Source organism: Ranitomeya imitator, chromosome 1 (genome assembly GCF_032444005.1).
Source record: "Ranitomeya imitator isolate aRanImi1 chromosome 1, aRanImi1.pri, whole genome shotgun sequence".
NCBI lineage: Eukaryota > Metazoa > Chordata > Amphibia > Anura > Dendrobatidae > Ranitomeya > Ranitomeya imitator.
Genome location: NC_091282.1, coordinates 1,124,179,647 through 1,124,205,018, shown reverse-complemented (window position 1 = coordinate 1,124,205,018; position 25,372 = coordinate 1,124,179,647). Strand labels below are relative to the sequence as shown.

General features: G+C 45.6%; 1 protein-coding gene across 2 annotated transcripts in view; it reads left to right on the top strand.

Annotated features, from left to right (window-relative positions):
* Positions 1–25,372, top strand: part of EXOC1 (exocyst complex component 1) — a 99,972-nt gene that overhangs the window by 73,513 nt on the left and 1,087 nt on the right. For both annotated transcript variants that reach the window (XM_069744452.1, XM_069744451.1), the window contains 5 exons: positions 18,791–18,861; positions 20,538–20,766; positions 21,864–22,047; positions 23,563–23,762; positions 24,765–24,959. In XM_069744452.1, coding sequence (XP_069600553.1) covers positions 18,791–18,861; positions 20,538–20,766; positions 21,864–22,047; positions 23,563–23,762; positions 24,765–24,959 — 879 coding nt within the window. The remainder of the gene's footprint in view (positions 1–18,790; positions 18,862–20,537; positions 20,767–21,863; positions 22,048–23,562; positions 23,763–24,764; positions 24,960–25,372) is intronic.

Here is a 25,372-nt window from a genome sequence, read left to right as displayed (position 1 = left end):
CAACTTTTTTTTTACCCATTGATTGACATTGTACTGTAAATCACAGTGCGGTTCTGCAGCGTTTCTGCTCGGAAAAATCCGCTGCGGATCCGCAGCAAATCCGCATCGTGTACACATAGCCTTATACCTGTTCCTTGAATTTAGCTTTAAAGTGTATTCCCATGTAAGTAAGTGGGCATATCACTGCTTCTCCTTCAGCTTTCCATTATAGGTGATAATGAATGGGGAATTCAGAGCCATGCTCCCGTGATCAGTAGTGGACTCGGCGGTGGCACTCAAACTTTTCAGCTATGTGCCATTTATATATTGGTTATACAGATTTGTGAACACTCATTGGGGCTCCCAATCTAAATTCCATATCAGTATGTCATTGCAGTGTGGGAGCAAACCAGAGAACCCGGAGGAAAGTCACGAAAAGGACTTCCAAACTCCTGCAGATGTTGTCCTTGCAACAGTGCTAACCACTGAGCCACCGTGCTGCCCATCGTTTTTTTTCTTATAGGTGTTAACATTTTAAAGTGGCTCTGTCCCCAGAGTTCACAGTATACATTATTAAATGGATTTCTCCTTCACCTCATTGGGGGACACAGACCGTGGGTGTATGCTGCTGCCAATAGGAGGCTGACACTAAGTGATACAAAGAAAGTGATCTCCTCCTCTGCAGTATACACCCTTCTGCTGGCTCCCAGCTAACCAGTTCTAGCTTAGTGTCCGTAGAAGGCACACGGACGGGTCTGCTGTTCAGACCCAAAACTCTTTATTATTATATTTTTACCTTTTTACATTTTTGATTTTACCTTTTTACAACGGACGAAGGGGCGACGGATCCTTTCAAGGCTCCGATCTCCCCGAACCATCAACAGGAGAGCACGGAGAGTGTCACCTCTCCGTATCCTCTCCTGCGACGTGGGATGCCAAGTTTGAGCTGATTCTTAGAGGCGACGGATCCCTTCAAGGGCAGCGATCTCCCCACAACCTGTACGGACGAGCACATGGAGAGTCGCCTCCACGTACCCTGTTCCACAGCCAGGCCTATTGCCGGACATTCAGCCCTGTCCTATCCTAGGTGATTACCCTTTGGGTGTACAGAGGCCTACCTCGTGGTGTCTGAGCAGCCCCCACTGCACCACCACTATTGAAAGCGGATGGTACAAGGAGGCGGACGGTTCCTCTCCACCTCCCTGCTAAAGGGACGATGGATTGAGGGCTTTTCTTAATCCCTGCACCGTCCAAACAGTAGCATCGGCAGAGGATCTCTTCTACTTTTCTGACCTGCTGATCAAAGCTGCATACTTTCCCTTCAGCAGCCACTGTGGTAAGTGCCGGGACTCGAGCGGCTGGAGGGCTCTGCGCAAGCGGCATTTTTTTCTCCTTGTTTTGCAGTGGCAGGTTGTTTTTTCCTTTTTCCCGTTCGGCGCCAGCTGGCTCCAAAAATGTAGCCCCCAGCTTCGAGTTTGTGTAGGCCACAACCCGGAACCACAGCCATGCTATAGGCCGCGCTTCATGGCTCCGCCCCCCTATTCAGGCGTTTCTCATTCAGGATGAGAACTCTCATAGCATATTCTCGGCGGCCATCTTCATCCTCCTGCCGTTTCCGGACACGAGCTGTAGACATCTGGAAGCGGCTGCTGCATCGCAACAAGGCAGCACTATTCCAACGCTGACGGGGGACTCAGGATCCGGGTAAGGAGACACCGCTCCATCCCTCCCCCGCACGCACCCCGGCAGCATAAAGGCTATGACCAGTATTCCCTGGTCTTTAAAGCCACACGACCAGTTTTCCTTTTCTTTAAGGCATACGACCAGCAATCCCTGGTCTTAAAGGCACATGACTAGCAATCCCTGGTCTAAAAGGTACATGTCCACCATTCCCTGGTCTTAAAGGTACATGACCGCATTCCCTGGTTTTAAAGGCTCATGTCAAGTAGTCGCTGGGCTATAGGTACATGTCCAGCATTCCCTGGTTTTTAAAGACACATGACTAGCATTCCCTGGTCTTAAAGGTTCCCTAGTTTAAAAGGGCACATGACCAGCATTCACTGGTGCTAAAGGCATGACCAGCCTGAAGCCGGTCACCTTTCTCAGAGTACCTAGTTCAAATGAGCTCAGGAGCCCTCTGCCGCCGCTGATCCCAGCTCTTCCCAGAGTACCTAGTTCCCCTCAAGGGGCTTCGTCACTGACGCAATCCACAGCTTCTCTGACCACGAGATTGAACCCTCTGTGGTTTGAAGTGCTCGCAAAACCAATATACATGGATCCTCCCCTACACGGGAGCATTAGGCTAGCAGGGGCCACATGTATTCTAGAAACGGAACAAGACTCGGCATGTGAATCAGACGTTGCCTTGGATCTGGACTCGCCAGAGCCTCAGAATAAGATGGATTTGCCTATTTAGACCATCAACCAATCTCTGTAGATTGACAAGGACTACGGTTCTGCTCTAGATCACACAGGGTCCCTCAAAACGGAAGCTAAACCCTTAGTAGTGCATTTGCCATTTTCCCGGACAGCGAGCGTCCAGATAAGTGATTCACTGGCGAGCACCATGGCAGCACAGTGGAAAACGCTGGTGTTTTTTTTGTTTTTTGTTTTCAGCATGGAGTCCATGGTTCCAGTCCCACCATGAGCATTTTAAATTGGGCTTGCACTAGAAGCAAAACCCTCTTCAAGCGCGGTATCAGCAATATGCAAACACTGCAACATGAGATGTTTTGCCTGGTCTGATTTCTTTTTTTTTTTTTTTTAAAGGCGACTGGTCCTTCAAAGGACACCGATCTCCTCACACCATCATCATACGAGCACATGGAGTGGCGCCTCCATGTATACTCTTCTACTGCTGGGTCTAATACCAACCCGGTCCACCCAGGGACTTGACCTCCGTGGATGTACAGATGCCCTCCTTTTTGACGTCCGAGCAGTCCCCCTCTGCATCCCCACTATGAGGATGGTTGATCAAGGGTTCATCCTTTTATCTCTGCACCGTTCAAAGATGGCAGCGACTCAAGAGATGGTTTTTTTTTCCTCACCTGCTGGTTGCAGCCGCGCACTAAGCAACCTGACAGCTTAACTCCTGTGGTGTACCTGCCAGTATCCCTGCCCGATGGATCACCTTTTAAAAAAAAAAAAAATACCACGGACTGTCAGTCAATATGACTCGTTCCGTCTTGCGTCCTCGATTTCAGAGCTGTACCTTTCCTTAGCTGCCGCATGGGTTGCCAGCGCAATGGTCTCCTGGCCAGAGACCCTAGCTTCTTTGATTCAGAACAATAACAGAAAAAATGGAGTAGTGTCCGCAACACATAGGAGTCTCCTATGTAAATGTGCTGTAGACCTCACCACAAGGTGTTTGGTCTATGTAGCGTTTGTTACAGATGTTTACAGTGTTGGTCTATATTTGTCTGACTCAGAACAGTAACCTTTTTTACGGAGATGGTAAAGCTGGCCAACTAAATCTCTAGGGCGGGATACTTTGCGGTTTGCCTCTCTGAATGCAGCGAGTTACGTGGCGCTGTCTGCGGCGAATTACTTTTTATTCAGAAGCGCTTCATGGCTCAGAGAACGGAAGCATGCTCATGCTCACCCTCACATTACTAATTTCCTCTTTCCAAAAATTTCCTCTTTCCATTCGCAAACTGCATTTTCAAGTTACGACCTTGCCCTTCGGCCCTGCATCCACTCCCAGAGTGTTCGCCATTATCATGGCGGCTGTCATGTCTCTCTTGCACTCTGGGTGCGTGGCCGTCCTGCCCTACCTGGTCGATTTTTTTTTTTTTTTTTTTTTTTTTCCCAGCCGTTCTTCCAGGACTGCGCTGAGTCCATCTATATATACCTTGCGATACCTTTCCTCACCTGGGCTGGCGGATAGACGTAGATAGTTCTTCCTCATTTCCAGCCCAGCAGATATCCTTTTTAAGGATGATCTTGAACAGCCCCAGAGAGTTGCTATCCCTCCCTTGAAACAAGGCCGTGGCCCTTAAACAAGGGGCCCCCTCACTCGGGACAAGACTGGCCATTTGGCAACTCTGGCAAAGGCCAGAAGGGCCTTTCTGGTCATGGGCTGCCTTGTCTACTACATCGTTAACAGAATCGGGTTCTCGAGACAGAGCTAAATTTTAGCCCCAGTCCGTACCTGCCCTCATTCCATCCAATTTGCTACGAGGGTCCTATACAAAAAAAAATTGGTGGCAACGAGGCAGTTCTCTTCGCTCAGCTTGTTTTCTGCAGGTCAAACAGGTCCCCAGAGAGTAGTCTCTGAGCGTCTTTCTCATCCGGGAGAAATCCTTTCTCCCGGTTTTTTTTTTTTTTATCAGATAGATTTTTATTATCCGCAAAGAATAAACAATCAGAATATTTCTCATGGCAATGTTTCATTAAACATTTACAGATAACTTTTTCCCCCCCGACCCAGAGCCCCCCCACCCTGCCCAACCCGAGACCTCAGCCAGAGCCACCCCACTTCCCATCATCATACAACCATTTGAATAAACATCCGTTATATTTCCATTGAATACTAGGTTCCCTATATTCTCATTTATCATCCTAATTCAAGTCCATCCACGGTTGCCACAGCTTGTGGAAGATGTCCAGCTTATTCCTTTTGGTGTAGATACTTTTCTCCAAAGTAAGTATATGCTCCGCTTGCTTAAGAAAGTCTCTTCTTGTTGGAGGTTCCTCTCTAATCCAAAATTTCCTTTCTCCCGGTTTAATGGTTACTTGTGACTACAAAGCGTTACCACAATGCTCAAGGCCTCTGGTTATCTCGGGAATCCAGTCTCCCAATCAGTTTTCTGGGGGCCCCAAAGGTACCACTGCTCCTGCAGAAGGTCCAATGCCTTCTGGCAGGTGGTCTCCCCAACCGTATTCAATCGGATTTTGTCACGGCTGTGCCATACGTCTATCATCTAACAGGTAGACCTACGTGACTGGCACTCTCTGATGGATCGAGATCTAGCATTTGGTGGTCTCTGCAGCACTCACCCCAGGGATGGAACTCTGGGCGGCAGTTTTTTCCTCAGCCGTCAGGGTCTCGCCTCATGTGAGTGAGAACTTCATCCGGAAGTCTTCCATCAGATCTGCCTTCACGGAGCACTCCAGACATAGATCGGATGGCGTCCAGAGTGAACGCCAATGTACTCCAGTTCTCGGTTCGACCTCGAGATTCAAAAGCCATCGCAGGGCATGCTCTGGTTCTTCCGTCATACCAGCTCTATCACGCCTCTTCCGCTAACTCTGAGAGTCTTTAGGAAGCAGGAAGGCCCCAGTGATCCTGGGACATCCGCACTGACCAAGTCAGGTGTTAGGCTTTTTGTTTGCGGAACTAGTATTTTTTCCATCTTATTGCAACAAAACTGCAAGTAGGGACTTTCTCGCAGAGAGTTTTTCACATGTGGTTCCTCTCTATCGCTTATCATTACACTTTGGGACTTTAATAGGCTGGGGGGCCTTACAGTAGACTCCTTGTGATCGGGATAGACTTTACTATCCTGCAAGGTCCCCCCTCTTTTCTCTGCGATCACGCCATCCAGAAGAGTCTTCGGAGCTGGCCGCTCTGTTCCTTCAGACTTTTTTTCCTTCTTACCACCAAGGCAAGGTTGTCCTCAGGCTGTCCCCGTCCCTTGTTTCCAAGGCGGTGTCGTACGGTTACGAGGGCATCGTTCTTCCCTCATCTCTTCGGAACCAGTCCACAAAATGAAAGGGGTTCCCCATACCCTGGACAATGTGAGTGCCCTGAGTAGGTACGTGTCGAGGACGGCATCCTTCCAGAGAAGGGACACTCCATTTGGGCTTCCTGACGGTTACAGGAAGGGCTTAGCCCTTTCTTCAGCCATGTTAGCCTGGTGAATTCTTTACACCATCCAGAAGTCCTTCCGTGTTAGACGTCAGTCTATGTTCACTCCACTCTGTCGATCGAGGTTTTTCTTGGGTTCCAGACACCAGGCATCAGCAAAGCATGTCTGTCAACTTTGCTGGTTCGTCCAGTCCGCATGCACCCTTAAAGCACTATATTTCCCAGACTTCTGCTGACGTGAGTCTGGGCAGGCGAACTCTGCAGGCCGTGGTGGCGCACTTGTAAATAGCGTTAAACAGGGCCTGACGTGATGTTGTTCCCACCCAGGGACTGCTTTGGGACGTCCTATGGTCTGTGTCCCCCAATGAGGCGAAGGATAAATAGGGATTTTTGTGTACTCACCGTAAAATCCTTTTCTCCGAGCCATTCATTGGGGGACACAGCTCCCACCGTTATTAGCTTGTGCTTGTTTCTATAATTAATTAGACATGCTATACTCTCATATGTTGTTATTGATCTCCTACTGCTTTTTCACCGAACTGGTTAGCTGAGAGCCAGCAGGAGGGTGTACACTGCAGGGGAGGAGCTAACTTTCTTTGTATCACTTAGTGTCAGTCTCCTAGTGGCAGCAGCATACACCCACGGTCTGTGTCCCCCAATGAATGGCTCGGAGAAAAGGATTTTATGGTGAGTACACAAAAATCCCTATTTCTTAAAACTGATGAGATTGGTGTACTTATTTGAAAATCCATGTCAGAATGGCTGTGTAATCCTGCTATAAAAATAAACATTTCAGGAGGCCAGCTCTAGCTGATTTTCCTATCAGGTGGGGTAATCATTAAATGGGATGTGTCATCAGATTTAGATAAAAAAATTAATCTGGCTACTAAGCATAATACTAGACTCGCACATCCTGTTCTGTACAGATCACTTTTCAGCAGTGTCATTATCATTATACTGAAAGGTAGCACAAATGTACAGCACAAAATCCACCATTTACAATAGGTGATGTCACAGCTCACCTCCTCCCTCTTCCTGCACAATGACCTTTGCCCAGATGAGAGCATGCCTAGAAAAGCTCTCCTGTAAAGGTCAGTGAGTCAGATGTAGCCTATTACTTCCTATGTCCGCGTGGCTGTGAGAATAACGGGACTTGTGAGTTTAGTATTCCACTAGACCTGAGCGTCTAGGATCTCTATATGGATAAAATACATTTACCATATAAATCTGATGTAAAGACCGTTTCACTTTTAGGATAAGATCATATAATCATTGTGACATGGGTTTTCACCGTAAGTACAACAATTTCATCAGGTCTAGTAGATCAATTTAATGTATACAGTGTGAAATCTTGTGACAGGCACACTTGCAGTTGGGAATAACTTTTACAGATTTCTGGATCAACCCTTTTAAACACATTTATTGGGTCAGCAGGGAGCTTGGGACCGGTGGAAGAGCGCGGCAGCAGGATTCCACTATTTGTATGTTGTTAACCTGGAGACATGTTACTATTGATCCTCTTCCATATCAAAGTGCTGTTTACTCCTCACTCATTTGACTTCAGTAGAATTATCAGAACTCATCAGATCACAAGCCAATCTGGCTGTGTACGGCCGTCTTAAAGGGGTGTTCTTCTCTATCCGCTGCTGAGACCCCCACTGACTCCGAGGCTCTGAAGACCTCCACATGAGTGGAGCTTTGATCAATCATGGGGACTGCAGCTCACTATGCACTCAGCGATGTCTGGCGGTTTTATTAAAAATACATGAAACGTCACTTCATGGCGACCACCGCTGCATGTTTAGGGGGCTCAGCGTCAATGGTGGTCCCAACAGTCAGACTCCCAGCTATCGGGACGTTATCCCTTATGCCATAGATGAGGGTTACATTGCAAACTTGAGAATACCCCTTTAAAACTACCTTCAAACATAGTTTTGACATTGTCCAGTGTCTTTTTCCCCTAAAGAATAGTACCTGTGTTTCTAGTTCCATTTTTCAGTTTACATGTCATGTGATTCATAGACCGCCTTCTTCCAGGATTCCTCATTTGTAACCATAAACCACACCAAAATATGTAAGAAACATTAATATGGGCATTTTTTTAATAGAGAAAATAAGAACAAGGGTCTCCACATACAGCATAAAAAGTACCAAACATTCAGTATATGTCACAAACACAAAAAAATGCTGGTAAAGTAAAAAGGCACAAATTGTATACAAGTCTACAAATCTTCATGTATGGTTATTCAGTTTCGCTGGGGACGTAGCAGTATATGTCCTTCCATCATTATACAAAGAAAGCTAGTGGAGTGGATTACTCCAACCATGAACCCTACATACGACTACCAAAGGTACACACACGTACACTGTGTGCAGAATTATTAGGCAAATTGTATTTTGATCACATGATACTTTTTATACATGTTGTCCTACTCCAAGCTGTTCAGGCTTGAGAGCCAACTACCAATTAAGTAAATCGGGTGATGTGCATCTCTGTAATGAGGGGTGTTGTCTAATGACATCAAAACCCTCTATAAAGTGTGCTTAATTATTAGGCAAGTTCCTTTCCTTTGGCAAAATGGGTCAGAAGAGAGATTTGACAGGCTCTGAAAAGTCCAAAATTGTGAGATGTCTTGCAGATGGATGCAGCAGTCTTGAAATTGCCAAACTTTTGAAGCACAATCACCAAACAATCAAGCATTTCATGGCAAATAGTCAACAGGGTCACAAGAAGCGTGTTGGGCAAAAAAGGCGCAAAATAACTGCCCATGAATTGAGGAAAATCAAGCGTGAAGCTGCCAAGATGCCATTTGCCACCAGTTTTGCCATATTTCAGAGCTGCAACATTATTGGAGTAACAAAAAGGAAGGCTGAAAGGTAAGGAAGGAAGGCTGAAAAATGACCACCTTTGAACAAGAAACATAAGATAAACCGTCAAGACTGGGCCAAGAAATATCTTAAGACTGACTTTTCAAATGTTTTATGGACTGATGAAATGAGAGTGACTCTTGATGGGCCAGAGGCTGGATCAGTAAAGTGCAGGGAGCTCCAATCCGACTCAGACACCAGCAGGGTGGAGGTGGGTACTGGTATGGGCTGGTATCATCAAAGATGAACTTGTGGGACCTTTTCGGGTTGAGGATGGAGTGAAGCTCAACTCCCAGACCTACTGCCAGTTTCTGGAAGACAACTTCTTCAAGCAGTGGTACAGGAAAAAGTCAGTATCGTTCAATAAAAACATGATTTTCATGCAGGACAATGCTCCATCACATGCCTCCAACTACTCCACAGCGTGTCTGGCCAGTAAAGGTCTCAAAGAAGAAAAAATAATGACATGGCCCCTTGTTCACCTGATCTGAACCCCATAGAGAACCTGTGGTCCCTCATGAAAATGTGAGATCTACAGGGAGGGAAAACAGTCCACCTCTCGGAACAGTGTCTGGGAGGTTGTGGTGGCTGCTGCACGCAATGTTGATCGTAAACAGATCAAGCAACTAACAGAATCTATGGATGGAGGCTGTTGAGTGTCATCATAAAGAAAGGTGGCTATATTGGTCACTAATTTTGGGCGTTTTGTTTTTGTATGTCAGAAATGTTTATTTCTAAATTTTGTGCAGTTATATTGGTTTACCTGGTGAAAATAAACAAGTGAGATGGGAATATATTTGGTTTTTATCAAGTTGCCTAATAATTCGGCACAGTAAGGCTGCCGTCACACTAGCAGTATTTGGTCAGTATTTTACATCAGTATTTGTAAGCCAAAACCAGGAGTGGAAAAATTAGAGGAAAAGTATAATAGAAACATGTGCACCTCTTCTGGATTTATCACCCACTCCTGGTTTTGGCTACAAATACTGATGTAAAATACTGACGAAATACTGCTAGTGTGACGGCAGCCTAATAGTTACCTGCACAAACAGATATCCTAAGATAGCCAAATCTAAATAAACCCCACTCCAACTTCCAAAAATATTAAGCGTTGATATTTATGAGTCTTTTGGGTTGATTGAGAACATAGTTGTTGATCAATAATAAAAATAATCCTCTAAAATACAACTTGCCTAATAATTCTGCACACAGTGTATAAAGCTATTTTATTAAACACAGTTAAAAGTATATGTAATACAAAGTAGGGTTTATTCAGTCGCCATGACAGCACAACGAGAGAGGGGATCCGCCCTTCAGGGACAGGAAACCTCAGACATAAAAGGGCGGCACCTCACTCACCCGCCAGTTGGTTTCCTGTCCCTGACAGTGGAACCTCTTCAGACAGGCCCAGAGAAGAGGGTTGAAGATAGAAGCTATCCCACTCCTGACAGGCCGATGCAGGTAGCGGGGGTCCCCTACCTCGGCCTGATCAGGGGGATGGAAGCACCACACGGCAGGGGGACTGTCTGTGTAGGTGACAGCAGGAGGAAGCAGCCCTAAGCGGGGGGCTTGACTTCTGTGGTGCCGCTGTTCACCTGGTACGTGAGGCCCAATGGTGCGCATCTGCCGGAGCTCCTGGGGTCGGTCCGCCGCTGCTGCTGGGGTCTGCGGTGGCTAGGTGAGCGCTGCCGTCCTTGCTCGGCGCGTCTGCTCTCAGCGCCGCGTCCGCGTCCGGAAGGGGCGTGTCCTGATGACGCGGGTGCGGCGCGGGGCGATGACGCGGCCGCGCATGCGCGGTAGCGTCTTATCGTGGCTAATGGCGGCGCCCGGCGTCGCAGGGGGGGATTTTGGCCTCAGGGAGTCTGGCGCTCTACGGGCGCTAGCGGAGGCAGTACCAATTAGCGGTGCACCGAGGGATGTCCCTGCTGACCCCCCATCCGGGGGTGGTACCCAGGGGGATGGATTTAAACGCTGCACTGATGCCTCAACATTGTTCCTGTCCACCATCTTGGAATGGAGTCTCTGGAAGGAACACCGCAGCTGGGCGGTGAGCAGCAGCAGTTACCTGAACAACCTTTGAGCAGCTCCCAGCGGCGGTCTAGTGGCAGTAGTCGCGCTGGTAGAGCCAAAGAAACTCAGAAGTCAACTAAGTCCTCTGGCCGTAAGAAATCTCCGGCTAAGAAGGACCCCCCGATCACGGTACCATTCACTGCAGGGATGGGTAAGTGAGCTTCGTGAAAGTACATTTCTGATAGCTGTCCCTCCTTGTATTCCCTCTCTCCTTATTAGGGGAGGAAATCTGTGTCCAAATCCAAACATAGAGAGTGTGCCATCTGTACGGAACCTCTTCCGGATGGACATAAAAAGAAATTGTGCAGCATCTGCATTCAACAATTAATTGAGGACGAGACCCCTGACCTTACGTCTACTCTTAGGGATCTGGTTAGACAGGAGGTCAGAGATTCCATAAGGTCTCAGAAGACAGTTTCAAAAAAGAGGAAGGAGATATTATCCCCAGCCTCGGATGTGGATTCAGACACGGGTGGTGTGAGTTCGGATTCTCATCCGTCATCATCATCAGAGGACGTGGAATCTAGTCGAACCTGTCTATCACTGGACAGGGTTAACCGCTTAGTCAAAGCTGTCAATAGCACTATGGGCATTGAGGAGACCCAGGCGGAATGTTCCATCCAGGATATAATGTTTAAAGGCATAGATCGCAAATCCAGAAGAGTATTTCCCGTAGTTGATAAAGTTAAGTCTCTGATTACGAGAGAATGGAAAAAACCCGAAAGGAAGGGGTCTCTCCCACCAGCGTTCAAAAGAAGATATCCCTTTGAGGAAGAAGCTTCTTCCCCCTGGGACAAGGTCCCGAAACTGGATGCGGCGGTGGCTAAAGCATGTAAAAAGACGTCTCTTCCGTTTGAGGATCTGGGGAGCCTAAAAGACCCGCTTGATAGGAAAGCTGAGGTATTCCTTAAAGGAGCTTGGGAAACATCAGCGGGTTCCCTGAGACCAGCGATTGCGGCCACCTGCACTGCCCGGTCGTTGATGGTATGGCTGGGTAATCTAGAAAACCAGCTCAAGGATAAGGTTCCTAGGAGCGAGATCCTATCATCTATGTCTATGATTCAGGATGCAGCAGCCTTCCTTGCGGATGCGTCAGCCGATTCTGTTAGGCTAGCGGCAAGGTCATCAGCACTGTCCAATGCGGCCCGTAGGGCTCTCTGGATAAAATGCTGGCCAGGAGACTTGCAGGCCAGATCAAAACCATGTGGCATCCCCTGTGAGGGGGTTCATTTGTTTGGCCCAGTGCTGGATGAGCTTCTAGAAAAAGCAGGTGACAGTAAGAAGCGATTCCCTCTCCTAGCAAGACCCTTCTATAGACGGGACTATAATAGAGGAGGGCCATATCGCCGAAGATCGGACAGGGATTCAAATAGAGAATCGACCAGATACAACTCTTACAGGGGAAGAGGTAGAGGTTACATGTTTAACTCTTCTAGAGACTCTAAAAAGCATCAATGACTGGCGGCCCAGGTGGGCGGTAGGCTTTTGGCCTTCTACCCAGCCTGGGTAAAAATCACCAATAGTCCATGGATACTCAGTATCATTAAAGAGGGGCTAAAGTTCCAATTCCACCATACCCCCCTGGAAAAATTCAAATTAACTCCTATCCGTTCTTCTCCCGCAGAACAGTTGGCGTTGGAGTCAGAGGTTCGAGATCTCCAAAAAAAGGGGGTTCTCGTTAAAGTACCTACGGAGGAACAAGGTACGGGGTTTTACTCCCCTTTATTCCTGGTAAAGAAGCCAGATGGATCTTATCGTACCATCATCAATCTGAAGGGCCTGAATGTATTCCTGCTGGTCCCATCCTTTAAAATGGAATCGGTGAAGTCGGCAATAAAGCTTCTTTTTCACAATTGCTTCATGGTTGTCTTAGATCTGAAAGACGCCTATTATCATGTCCCGATACATGCAACTCATCAGCGCTTTCTCAGGGTGGCGATTTCTCTTGCCGGCACAGTGGAGCACTTTCAATATCGGGCACTCCCCTTTGGTGTTGCAGTCGCACCTCGGGTGTTCACTAAGATTATGGTGGAGGTTATGGCACACCTTCATGAGCAAAATATACTAATAATTCCCTATCTGGATGATTTATTGATCGTTGGGCGCTCAGAGGTACACTGTAAAGAACAGTTGGGGAAAGTGATGGCGGCGTTACACAACTTAGGATGGATTATCAATCTCAAAAAGTCGCGTCTTCAGCCCTCAACATCACAGCAGTTCTTGGGTCTTACTGTGGATTCAGCTCAGCAGGAATGTCGCCTGCCAGACTCAAAAGTTGATACTATTCACCGGCTGGCCTCCAGGGCAATTAGTAATCCCGTAGTTTCCCTAAGAAGTGCTATGTCACTCTTAGGTTCACTTACTTCTTGTTTTCCGGCGGTGATGTGGGCACAGTTTCACTCCAGGGCTCTGCAATGGGATGTTCTGCATAATTTTCGGCGTCTGGGCGCTAACCTTGACAAAAATTTTTTCCCTATCTGTAGAGGCCACGGGTTCACTAAGGTGGTGGACACACATCCCTAATCTGCGTAAAGGGGTACCTTGGACATATCATATATCACGGGTAATAACAACGGATGCTAGCCCCACGGGGTGGGGAGCACACTGGGAGGGCAATTGCATTCAGGGTCTGTGGTCCCATTCTGAGCGAGACACGTCCTCCAATCTGAAGGAATTGATGGCGGTAGAACGCGCCTTAGATAGGTTCCTTATACCTCTGCAGGGTAGACATGTTAGGATACTCTCTGACAACCAGGTGACCGTTGCTTATGTGAACCACCAAGGAGGTACACGGTCTAGGTCATTAATGAACGTTACAAATCATATCTTTCAGATGGCCGAAAATCACCTGCTCTCCCTTACGGCCCTTCATATAAAGGGAAATCTAAATACCATGGCCGATTACTTAAGCCGCAACGAGCTCAGACAAGGGGACTGGTCTCTAAAACCGGCTGTCTTCAATCAGATCGTGCGGTTGTGGGGATGTCCAGAGATAGATCTGTTTGCCAGTCGAGGAAACAAGAAACTCCATCAATTCTGTTCCCTAGACCCAAGGGACAACCCGTACGCAGTCGACGCTCTTCTGATCCCCTGGAATTTCAATCTCGCCTACGCTTTCCCTCCTCTGAATCTCATTCCTATAGTTCTGAGGAAAATTCGCGAAGACGGAGCCCGAGTGGTTTTAATAGCCCCATTCTGGCCCAGAAGGTCTTGGTTCCCATGGTTGAGAAGCATGTCCATTTCCCAATCATGGATCCTCCCAGAAATACCGGACCTCCTTTCCCAGGGTCCAGTCTTCCATCCACGAGTAACCAACTTGCACCTGACAGCGTGGAACTTGAGAGGTCACTTCTGAAAGGAAAGGGATTCTCCCAGAATCTTGTAAATACTCTACTTAAAAGTAGGAAAGCCTCCACGACTAGCATTTATGTTAGGGTATGGAGGAAGTTCCTATCAAGTTCAGGAGCACAAATCGATCAAAAACCTGATATTGCTCAGATCCTAGAATTTTTACAGAAGGGCCTAGAGTTAGGCTTAGCCACCAGCACCCTTAGAGTTCAGGTTTCAGCTCTAGGGGCACTATATAATTCCAACATAGCCAGTAATCACTGGATAACAAGGTTTTTCAAAGCGGTCACCAGATCCAGGCCGGTTGTTAAACAGAGAATAGTTCCATGGGACCTAAATCTTGTGCTCTCAGCTCTAACACAAGCTCCGTTCGAGCCTATTGACTCTGTCCCGATCAAGATCCTGTCGGTCAAAACAGCCCTCTTAGTTGCCCTTACATTGGCAAGAAGGGTTAGTGATCTTCAGGCATTATCCAGGCAACGTCCATATATGCAATTTTTGGAAGATAGAGTGGTGATGAGGCCTGACCCTCTTTATCTTCCAAAGGTTGCCTCAAAATTTCATAGATCCCAGGAGGTGATCCTACCTTCATTTTGTCCTAATCCCTCTAACAATAAGGAGCAGAGATTTCATTGTTTGGACGTACGTAGGTGCCTTCTTAAATACATTTCAGTAACAGACACCTGGAAAAAAGACCACGCATTATTTTTATCCTACCAGGGGGTTAGGAAGGGACTTAGAGTGTCAAAAAATACCCTAGCCAGATGGATTAGGGAGGCGATATCTCTTGCTTATACCGCAGGTGGCGTGGAGATTCCAGAAGGTATAAAGGCTCACTCCACTCGTGCGGTAGCCACATCCTGGGCTGAGAGAGCAGAAGTATCGATTGAGGACATCTGTAAGGCGGCCACATGGTCTTCTCCATCCACCTTTCTTAGACACTATAGATTAGATCTAGGTGGCTCCTCCGACCTCACGTTTGGGAGAAGGGTGCTGGAAGCTATTATCCCTCCCTAGTCACCTTTTCACTTCTCTGAAAGTCTCTCGTTGTGCTGTCATGGCGACTGAATAAATACGTACGCTACTCACCTGGTAGCAGTGTTTTTTCAGGAGCCATGACAGCACCCTTATATTCCCTACCCTCTTTGTTTATGGGTTCAACACTTCCTTTAGAAAATTCCTAAGTTTATTCACTGGGTGAATTGTACCATATATTAATATTGTTTATGTGCTACTAACCTAGAAGGTCCTTTCATACTCTGTAAACCAACTAGCGGGTGAGTGAGGTGCCGCCCTTTTATGTCTGAGGTTTCCTGTCCCTGAAGGGCGGATCCCCTCTCTCGTTGTGCTGTCATGGCTCCTGAAAAAACACTGCTACCAGGTGAGTAGCGTACGTATTTCAAATGAGGATCAAACGAAAAAGAGGATGGACCCCATAAAAGGCATTATCCCCAGATCCAGATGTGACCATTACAATTGGCTCCCATATACAGCTCTGGCAAAAATTAAGAGACCACCACTTCAAAACCCTGTCATGGGCAGCCCAATCTCCAGACCTGAACGCCATTGAAAACCTCTGGAATGTAATCAAGAGGATGATGGATAGTCACAAGCCATCAAACAAAGAAGAACTTACATTTTTGCGCCAGAAGCAGTGTGAAAGACTGGTGGAAAGGATGCCAAGATGCATGAAAGCTGTATTAAAAATCATGGTTATTCCACAAAATATTGATTTCTGAACTCTTCCTGAGTTAAAACATTAGTATTGTTGTTTCTAAATGATTATGAACTTGTTTTTTTTTTTTTTCATTATTTGAGGTCTGCAAGCAATGCATTTTTTGTTATTTTGACCATTTCTAATTTTCATAAAATAAATACAAAACGTATTGCTTTGAAATTCGGAGACATGTTGTCAGTAGTTTATAGAATAAAAGAACAATTTACATTTTACTCAAAAATCTACTATATAAAGCTGAATGTGTGTGTGTGTGTATGTATGTATGTCCGGGATTGGCATCTGCACCGTCGCAGCTAAAGCCACAAAATTTTGCACAGTCACACGTCTGGACCCCGAGAGCGTCATAGGCTACGTTGTGAGGTGAAATTTTAACCCCGCGCTTTCCAATTCACCAAACAATTTTGCCCTTATCTACATAATGGGGAAAAAAGTCAAAGGAAAAGTGTTGGAGGCGTCGCAGCTACAGAAACAAAATTTTGCACAGTCACACGTCTGGACCCTGAGAGCGTCATAGGCTACGTTGTGAGGTGAAATTTTAACCCCGCGCTTTCCAATTCACCAAACAATTTTGCCCTTATCTACATAATGGGGAAAAAAGTCAAAGGAAAAGTGTTGGAGGCGTCGCAGCTACAGAAACAAAATTTTGCACAGTCACACGTCTGGACCCTGAGAGCGTCATAGGCTACGTTGTGAGGTGAAATTTTAACCCCGCGCTTTCCAATTCACCAAACAATTTTGCCCTTATCTACATAATGGGGAAAAAAGTCAAAGGAAAAGTGTTGGAGGCGTCGCAGCTACAGAAACAAAATTTTGCACAGTCACACGTCTGGACCCTGAGAGCGTCATAGGCTGTGTTGTGAGGTGAAATTTTAATTCCGCGCTTTCCAATTCACCAAACTATTTTTCCCCTATCTACATAATGGGGAAAAGTGTAGGAGGCAAATTGACAGCTGCCAGATGTGAACAAGGGGGACTTAAAGAATGAGAGCGATGGCGCAAAAGAGTATATACCGTACAGTTGCTAAGGTGGGGCCCCGACATGGGATACTCACCACACATGGGGATATGAACACACACACAAAATGCGCCACACACTACCACGTGCTTGAACACATATACCACCCTCAGCACACATTTCACCACACATACACCAACCTCGCCACATAAAAGTCGAAACACAAAAGTCGCCGCTCAAAACTCGCCACGCGCAAAACTCGCCACACGCAAAACTTGCACACGCGGAAAAATTGCCACATGCACAAAATTTGCAACACATGCAAAAGTTGCCTCACACAAAACTTGCACATACTCAAAAGGCACAAGACATAAAACTCACCACGCGCAAAACTCGCCATGCGCAAAACTTGCTGCACACAACTTGCTACACTAACCTGTTACATGCAACTCGACACACAAAAAGTTGCTACACGCATGTTGCCACACAAAACTCATCTCACAAAAGTCGCTACATGCATGTCGCCACACACAACACAACACACACAACTTGACAAACGAAACTCGCCCTAAAACACACACAAGTCTGGTATTAGCCTTCAAAAATAAAAATCTGATTAATAAGCAGACAAACTACAAGAGCAACAAATGTACCATATAGGAAATACAGCAGCTGTCAGTCACATGACCTGTCTATTATGTGTATGTGTGAGCTAATATATACTGCCAGGGGGAGGGCTTCCTGTTGGCTGGGGATTTATCAGGCTGCCAATTTATCGTACAAATACTGAGGTAAAAATACTGAGCAAATAACGTGTTAACGAGGTCTAATACAGGAGATCACACAGGTATATACTATATACAGGGGAGATGACACACAGATATATACTATATACAGGAGAGATAACACACAGGTATATACTATATAGAGGAGGAGATGACATACAGGTATATACTAAATACAGGAGGAGATGACACACAGGTATATACTATATACAGGAGCAGATTACCTACAGGTATATACTATATACAGGAGGAGATGACATACAGGTATATGCTATATATAGAAGATGACGTACAGGTGTATACTATATACAGGAGGAGATGACACACAGATATATACTATATACAGGGGAGATGACACACAGGTATATACTATATATAGGAGGAGATGACATACAGGTATATACTATATATAGGAGGAGATGACATACAGGTATATACTATATACAGGGGAGATGACACACAGCAGGTATATACTATATACAGGGGAGATGACATACAGGTATATACTATATACAGGAGATGACATACAGGTGTATACTATATATAAGGGAGATGACAAACATGTATATACTGAGGTGAAAATGAGAGGTGTGAGGTGAAAATGAAAAGGTGTGAGTGCAAAATGAGAGGAGTGAGGGAAAGTAGTGTAGTGATCGGAAAATGACAGATGTGAGGTCGAAATGACAAGTGTTAGGGGGGAATGAGAGGAGTGAGGGAGAAAATGAGAGGTGTGAGGGAGAAAATGAGAGATGTGAGGGGGAAAATGAAAGATGTGATTGGGAAAATGAGAGGCGTGATGGGAAAATAAGAGAAGTGACGTGCTATAACTAACCACAGATATTTACTATGCCCAGGCAACGCCGGGCTCTTCAGCTAGTATACCTATAAAGAGAAAAATCAGACAAACTGAACATTTTGCAGTGGTCTCTTAAGTTTTGCTAGAGCTGTATATCCACAGCGTAGTGCTGATAAGTGTCAGGAGGAGCCCAGACATAACAAAAGTTTCTGAATCAGAGCTGTCACTGTGTACCCATAATATGTGCAGTATAGGGACCACCATAAACGCCCTGATGCATGTTTTGCATTAGGCACTTTCTCAAGGGGGAGTATTTATAGCACCACTGTAGCGTCTGCTGTGTATGAGGGTCCCTACGTAGGGGTTCTGACTTGGCGACATTGGGGGAGATTTAAGAAAAAGTGGCGTTGTCCATGGTAACCAGGTTTGTTTTTTATTTCAGGGTGAAGTAGATGATGCAGATGGTGGTGGATACTCTCGGCCACCGAACACAAGCACAACAACCTCCTCAGAGTACGTCTGCTCTTCTTCCCATTGCTGAAATTACACATACAGAAGTGCTCGTCTCATGTTATGCAGATTGTTTACTTTCTGGGGAAATTTGCCGCCAGACAGCCGAACCGGAGGTTCCTGGCATGGTTTACGGCACTCCATCATTTCTCAGCACTGAAGGCGATCTCTTTTGCCTGAACAGCTAGATCTCCATGATTATTGCGGGATCTCGCTACTTGGAGCAGAAATCGCACCCCGTGCTGCAGACTGAATGCTCCGGATGGAGACACTACGGGGGAGGCTTTACGCTTTATTTCAGCAGCTGTCAGTGGCGCGCTGCTGCTCATACTTTGCTAATAACTAGAGATGAGCAAATGTATTCCAATGGAATTGAGTTTTACAAAACTCTGCAGTCTGGAGAATACGGATTGTTTTTGCAAATTGTTCTGCACAAATTCAGTGAAATGGCGCTGGCTGCGGCCACCATCTTTGCAAAGTGTAGTGACGGTGAATCCGCTGCGCATGTTCTGCTGTTCAAGGGAATCCATCAGCAGATTTTTGCTACCCCATCTGAAAGCAGTAGGGTTTAGGGGCAGAGATTCTGATTTTTAGTTTTGATAAAATCGCTGTTTTCTCTGGTGCAGATCTCGCCGTTCTCTGAATGCTGAGCTCTGTATAACCCTGCACACCACTGATTGGCAACTTCCTGTCCGTGCATGTTGTACACAGGAAGCTGCCAATCAGTGGGGATGGAGTGGATTTATACAGAGCACATGAATATGGAGGACTACATGGCAGCAGGTTTACTGGTCCTTTAGTGATAAATTCCCCCAGCAGGAGATTATGAAACCTACAGCAAGCAGCCCAGTAAGTGACACATCACTGGAATCAGGGTCTCTGTCTGTACATTATACTGCTCTCAGATTAGGTGGCAAAAACCGGCTGACTAGTGATGAGCGAATGATATCAGATATCGTGTTATCCGAGTGACTTTGGCACAATATGTTCGGGTCCCTGCAACTGCATGATTCATGGCTGTTCGACAGCCGCAACACATGCAGGAATTGCTAACAAACAGGAAATCCCGCATGTGTTGCAGCTGACTGCCGCGAATCCTGTATTGCTAGCTTTAGTGAGATATGTAGCGTTTAAAGGGACCTTTATTATATCTCTATTTTTTTTTTTTGCTGTATGGTGTTTCAGTCCTGACATTACCATTATTGGTGGAACTAGAATGTTGCAGCAGTGGCCTCCATTGGATAATACTTCACTGGTTTTACTTGTTGTGCACAGTGTCATTCATTGGAGACCTCTCGTGGACAGGTCCGGTCACCTCATCAGCCATGTTAGGAGTAGAACGCCATACGGTCAGTGATGAAGGTTGCGCTAAATAAGGGGGCTGCACTATACAAATAAAAAGAGCCCCCAATAATGTGTGATGTTTCCAGAAGCCTTTCTTGGTCCACATATGGACATTAAAACGTGGTCTCTCCCCTAGCCACAACCTCCTCATATAGTTTGGCTCAGTCCTAACGTCATGGTCCTTGTACTACCGCCATGTGAACCCAGCCTGAGAGAAATAAAGGTCAACCACCCCTTAGCTGAACTTTGGTGGATGATGTGTAGTGAAGATCTTACGTGTTGGTTTGGATTCCTGGTACCTTATTTTTGACATTGGTTTGGTGACTACTTTCTAGGAAGGAGATGATCCGACAGATGATGACTCACATCTTTCGCTGCATAGAACCAGAGCTCAACAACCTTATCGCTTTGGGAGACAAGATTGACAGCTTCAACTCCCTGTACATGCTGGTCAAGATGAGCCACCACGTGTGGACAGCAGAAAACGTGGACTCTGCCTCCTTCCTCAGTACCACACTCGGCAACGTCCTGGTTACAGTGAAAAGGAATTTTGATAAGTGCATAGTAAGTGGGAAGAGCCGTATATCCGCTCACACATGAGCCTGTAGGACCTTCTGGATTATTCAACCACCGGCAGACTGACTAATGTCCAAAGGGAACATTCAGGGATGTCCTACAGTTGACAGATGGAGTCGCCAAAAGTGTAGCCAGTTTTCTGATAGTGCCTAACTTTTTGGATTTTTTTATTTATATCTATCTATCTATCTATCTATCTATCTATCTATCTATCTATCTATTTCTGAAAGTTTTTATTGCTTGACTTAACCCTTTTCCACCATTGCTAATTTTCTTTAACTCTTTTTGTCTTTTCCTCCCCTTCTGCCAAGAGGTATAACTTTTTTGTTTGTTTTATTTTTCCATCAAAGTAGCCCCGTGAGGGCTTGTTTTGCGATACGAGTTGTAGTATTAAATATTGCCCCTCAATTTACTGAAAAAAGGAAAGGAATGATCCAAGTTGGGTGAAATGATGATAAAATTAAAAAGTGACGTTCTTCCATTTGTTTTCTAGGTTGCATTTTTACAGCGTTCATTGTATGAATTACTTGACCTGGCAGAATTTTCTTTTTTGTTTTAGTGGTAAAGAAAATTGAAACATTTTGTAATAAAAAATTAAGGGGGGTTCTCTTTTTTTAGCATGTCGAGCTGACCTTTTTATTGATACTGCTTTGGGGTACACCAGATAGTGGCAACAGATTAATTTCAGCTTTGGTGTTTCAATTTCTTATCTTTTTTATTTGCTTTCTGGAATTTACCTCTTATAACTCGCTCCGCATCGGCGGCTGGAAGATATTATTTCCATGTTCACATGTATTTATTAGTCTTAGTTTATATATACTTGAGAAATCTAATATGTATACAAACAAGCAATGAATGCTGTGTATTCTGCTTATTGTATTACATGAGATGCCTCTACAGGTGAGAAAGTTGTAGCTGCATTGCACTGGGTGATGGTCATAGGTGGTGAAGGAAGCAGCAGGCTCCCTGCTGTCCCTAACATGTTCTTTGTTTTTCTTGTTTCCATGTTAACCCTCCTCCCATGTGGCATTTCATTTTGTTAAGTGATGATCTACTGACACTTCTGTTCTCCTCTCCTTGTTTAGACCAACCAGATAAAGCAAATGGAAGACGTCAAAATCTCAAAAAAGAGCAAAGTCGGCATCCTTCCGTTTGTGTCTGGGTTTGAAGAGTTTGCTGAACTGGCAGAGTCAATCTTTCGATCAGCTGAAAGAAGAGGAGACTTGGATAAAGCTTACACAAAACTGATTAAAGCAGTTTCCATTAATGGTAAATTTTTTTAGAAAAAAACCCAGAATCCTAACTGTAGGAAGCAAGGCGCGTACCTACTGCGCTCCAAACCAGATCAAGCAGATGATGGACTTATTTCTTTGCTGGTCAAACACATATGCAAAGAAAACAATAGATGCATAGGAATGCTGAAATGTAAATGATTAATAGGTTATATTGGTATTAATTAAAATCTATTTTTGCTAGATGCACCTTGCAGCAAGAAAAAATCTTGCTAAAGAAAGTGTGCGGATTATATTCAGAAGGCAGCTTCCTGCGACTGAGGAGAAGGAGGACGCAGCGTCCTTTTCTGTCACTGAGAGACGTATGCAGCAGTACAGCGCTCTCCTCTATCCTGACATTGACTAGTAAGATTGGTGCAGGACCTGCACGTCACTAAAGCTGCATGGATGCAGCAGGTCCTGACTAGATGAAGGACTTTTCAAGTCATGTGATTCTTTTGGTGCTTGGAAGGAACTTTAAAATGTGAATACAGTGTGGAGCAGAGGATTGCCAGTGGGTGTAGCGGAGGAGTGCCAGTGGGTGTAGCGGAGGAGTGCCAGTGGGTGTAGCGGAGGAGTGCCAGTGGGTGTAGCGGAGGAGTGCCAGTGGGTGTAGCGGAGGAGTGCCAGTGGGTGTAGCGGAGGAGTGCCAGTGGGTGTAGCGGAGGAGTGCCAGTGGGTGTAGCAGAGGTCCATATGAGCGTAGCAGTGTAAATGTGCATAATGTGTGTGCTGTAAAGCTATATGTGTATAACACACAAGCTGCAGATTAAGGCTACTTTCACACTTGCGTTATCTGCTGTCCATCGTTGTGCAGCAAAATGACGTATCGACGGACGTCACGAAAAGAGGGAAAAACGTGTGTGACGCATCCAGTGTAATGATGGATGCGTCGTACACAAATTCCGGGAAAGAGAGAGAGACTTTTTTCTGGACCTTCCGGGCATGCTCAGAGGGGAAAAACGGGATCCGTCCCTGGATTCCAGTGTGTGACGGTCAGCGATGGATCCTGCGTCCATAGGCTTCCATTATAGCCGACGACGGGTAGCGCAGGATGCGTCGCTGACCGATTTTCCGACGTGCAGAAAAAAACGTTCCTATGACCATTTTCTCCGCACAACGGACCGCTATTTTCCCACAGATCCTGTGCACGACGACCATCCATCACAATCCGTCGCTAATACAAGTCTATGGGAAAATGCCGGATCCTGTAATTTTTTTTCCAAAAATCGACAGATTGTGACGGAAGCTGAAAAACGCAAGGGTGAAAGTAGCCTTACACTAATAGGAGAGGTATTATCTCCCTATTCTTCCCCAGTGCGTTAAAATTAGTGATATCGACCCCATTAGGGAAGATTTAATTAGGAAACGTTTTTCCTGTTTTCTTGCTGCCTAAACCTGCGGTGCTTGTTATAGTAAGCTGTGTGCAAAAAATACGGTAGCAAAGACTCCTACACACATACTGTACATGAAATAGCTGAAAATAAAATATCTTCTCATTTCTCTCTTTCAGTTGAAAAAGTTGCAATTGAAAGTCAGAAGACTCCTCGAGATGTCGTCATGATGGAAAACTTTCACCGCGTCTTTGCTACTCTTTCGCGATTAAAGATCTCCTGTTTGGAGGCAGAAAAGAGAGAGGCCAAGCAGAAATATAACGACCATCTGCAGTCATACGTCATATACTCCCTGGGACATCCTCTGGAGAAATTAAATGTAATATTTTCTCTAAGGCTCATACCCTGATGTATGGTTGGAGGTGGATATGATATTGCAGTATTGCGATTTGAGACATGACAGAAGTAAAACTCTTTAAAGGGGTCATCTTCAGTCTGCAGGAGCGCACTGCTTCCCTGCCTCTGGGTTTCCTGCTTGTGGGGTGCAGTGTGCTCCTGATTGACAGTTTGCACCTATGGCATGATTATTCCAATAGCCCCAAACTGTGCGCTCTCTAATGCTGCAGGATTAAGGCGCTGAAGCCCTTACAAGCCCTATAGGAAAGAGCTCTGCGCTTCATACCGAAGAGACGGCTAACTCTGATCGACTGCAGTGGTGGCCAGAAACTAGGCAACAGACGAAAAAAAGGAATGAAATAGCTCTCCCTCTGTTCTTGAGAACAGAGAGGAATTTTAACCCCTTCTGATGAGACAAGCACCGCAAGTCTCGTATGCAGGAGTTCACGGAGCGGCATCTTCCCCCATGTATTTGTACAGTTTCTGATGAACAAACGCACTACCTATATACAATCAGAAAGACACAGGTACAGGAACAGCTGCGGATTGTAACTGTATTTGTATGCAGACAATCTGCAGCAGATACTGCCACAGGAGTGGTTGTGATTTTAACACATTTTCAATCACATGCTGTCCAATTTTTCAGCACAGTAATTGACCTGCTGTGTGGATTTTAAAAATAACAGCATGTCAATTATCAGATGCAGATATCACCCCTTTTACTGTGTGAGGGGTGAAATCTGTTGCAAGTCTGCAGTAAAATCTGCACAGTTCACACATTAAGTTGCGGCATAAAATTGCACTACCTGTTGATCCCGCCTGTACAGTACTAGAGGTGCCATATTGGGAGTCTATTTCTTTGTTTTTTGCACTAAAGAAAAAAAATCTACCAATGTCACTTATCTCAGTACTATGCTTTGTGTATGGTTGATGCTTATTGTGGACGTCATCTAATTTTTCTTTCTTTTACTTTGCTACTGCAAAGATTTTCTTTGAAGGGGTGAAAGCTCGTGTCGCCCAGGGAATCGGCTATGATGAAGTCAGCTACCAACTGGCATTCAGCAAGCAAGAACTGCGGAAAGTCATAAAGGACTATCCGGGTAAAGAAGTGAAGAAGGGACTGGATAACCTCTACAAAAAGATGGACAAACATCTGTGTGAGGAGGAGAACCTGCTACAGGTGAGTGGAAGAAAGCCTCATTCATAGAAACACCAAAGCTGCGAATTAGTTAATGATCATGGGAGCGAGCAGAAAGTGTTTACACCCTCCCAACCACAATGGCTACTGTCAGCCTCTAGACGCTGAGCACAGTTACCATACAATATGATAGACTCTTCCATGCTCACTCTGCTTCTTAGAATCCCTGCTATTTAATAAATCCATGACCGGATAGGTGAGAATTGTCTAATCACTGGGGGACCTGGCTGAGGAGCCTTTGGTGATTTGGACATATTAACTGGTAATGCTTCTTGCATACATTAGAACAGAGTCAGAAGCCTCCCCATTTCTCCTCACTGCACAGCCATGATATTCAAAGTACCATGCCACTCCATTCATTGTCTTTAGGACTGACGAAAACTGTGAGTACTGTG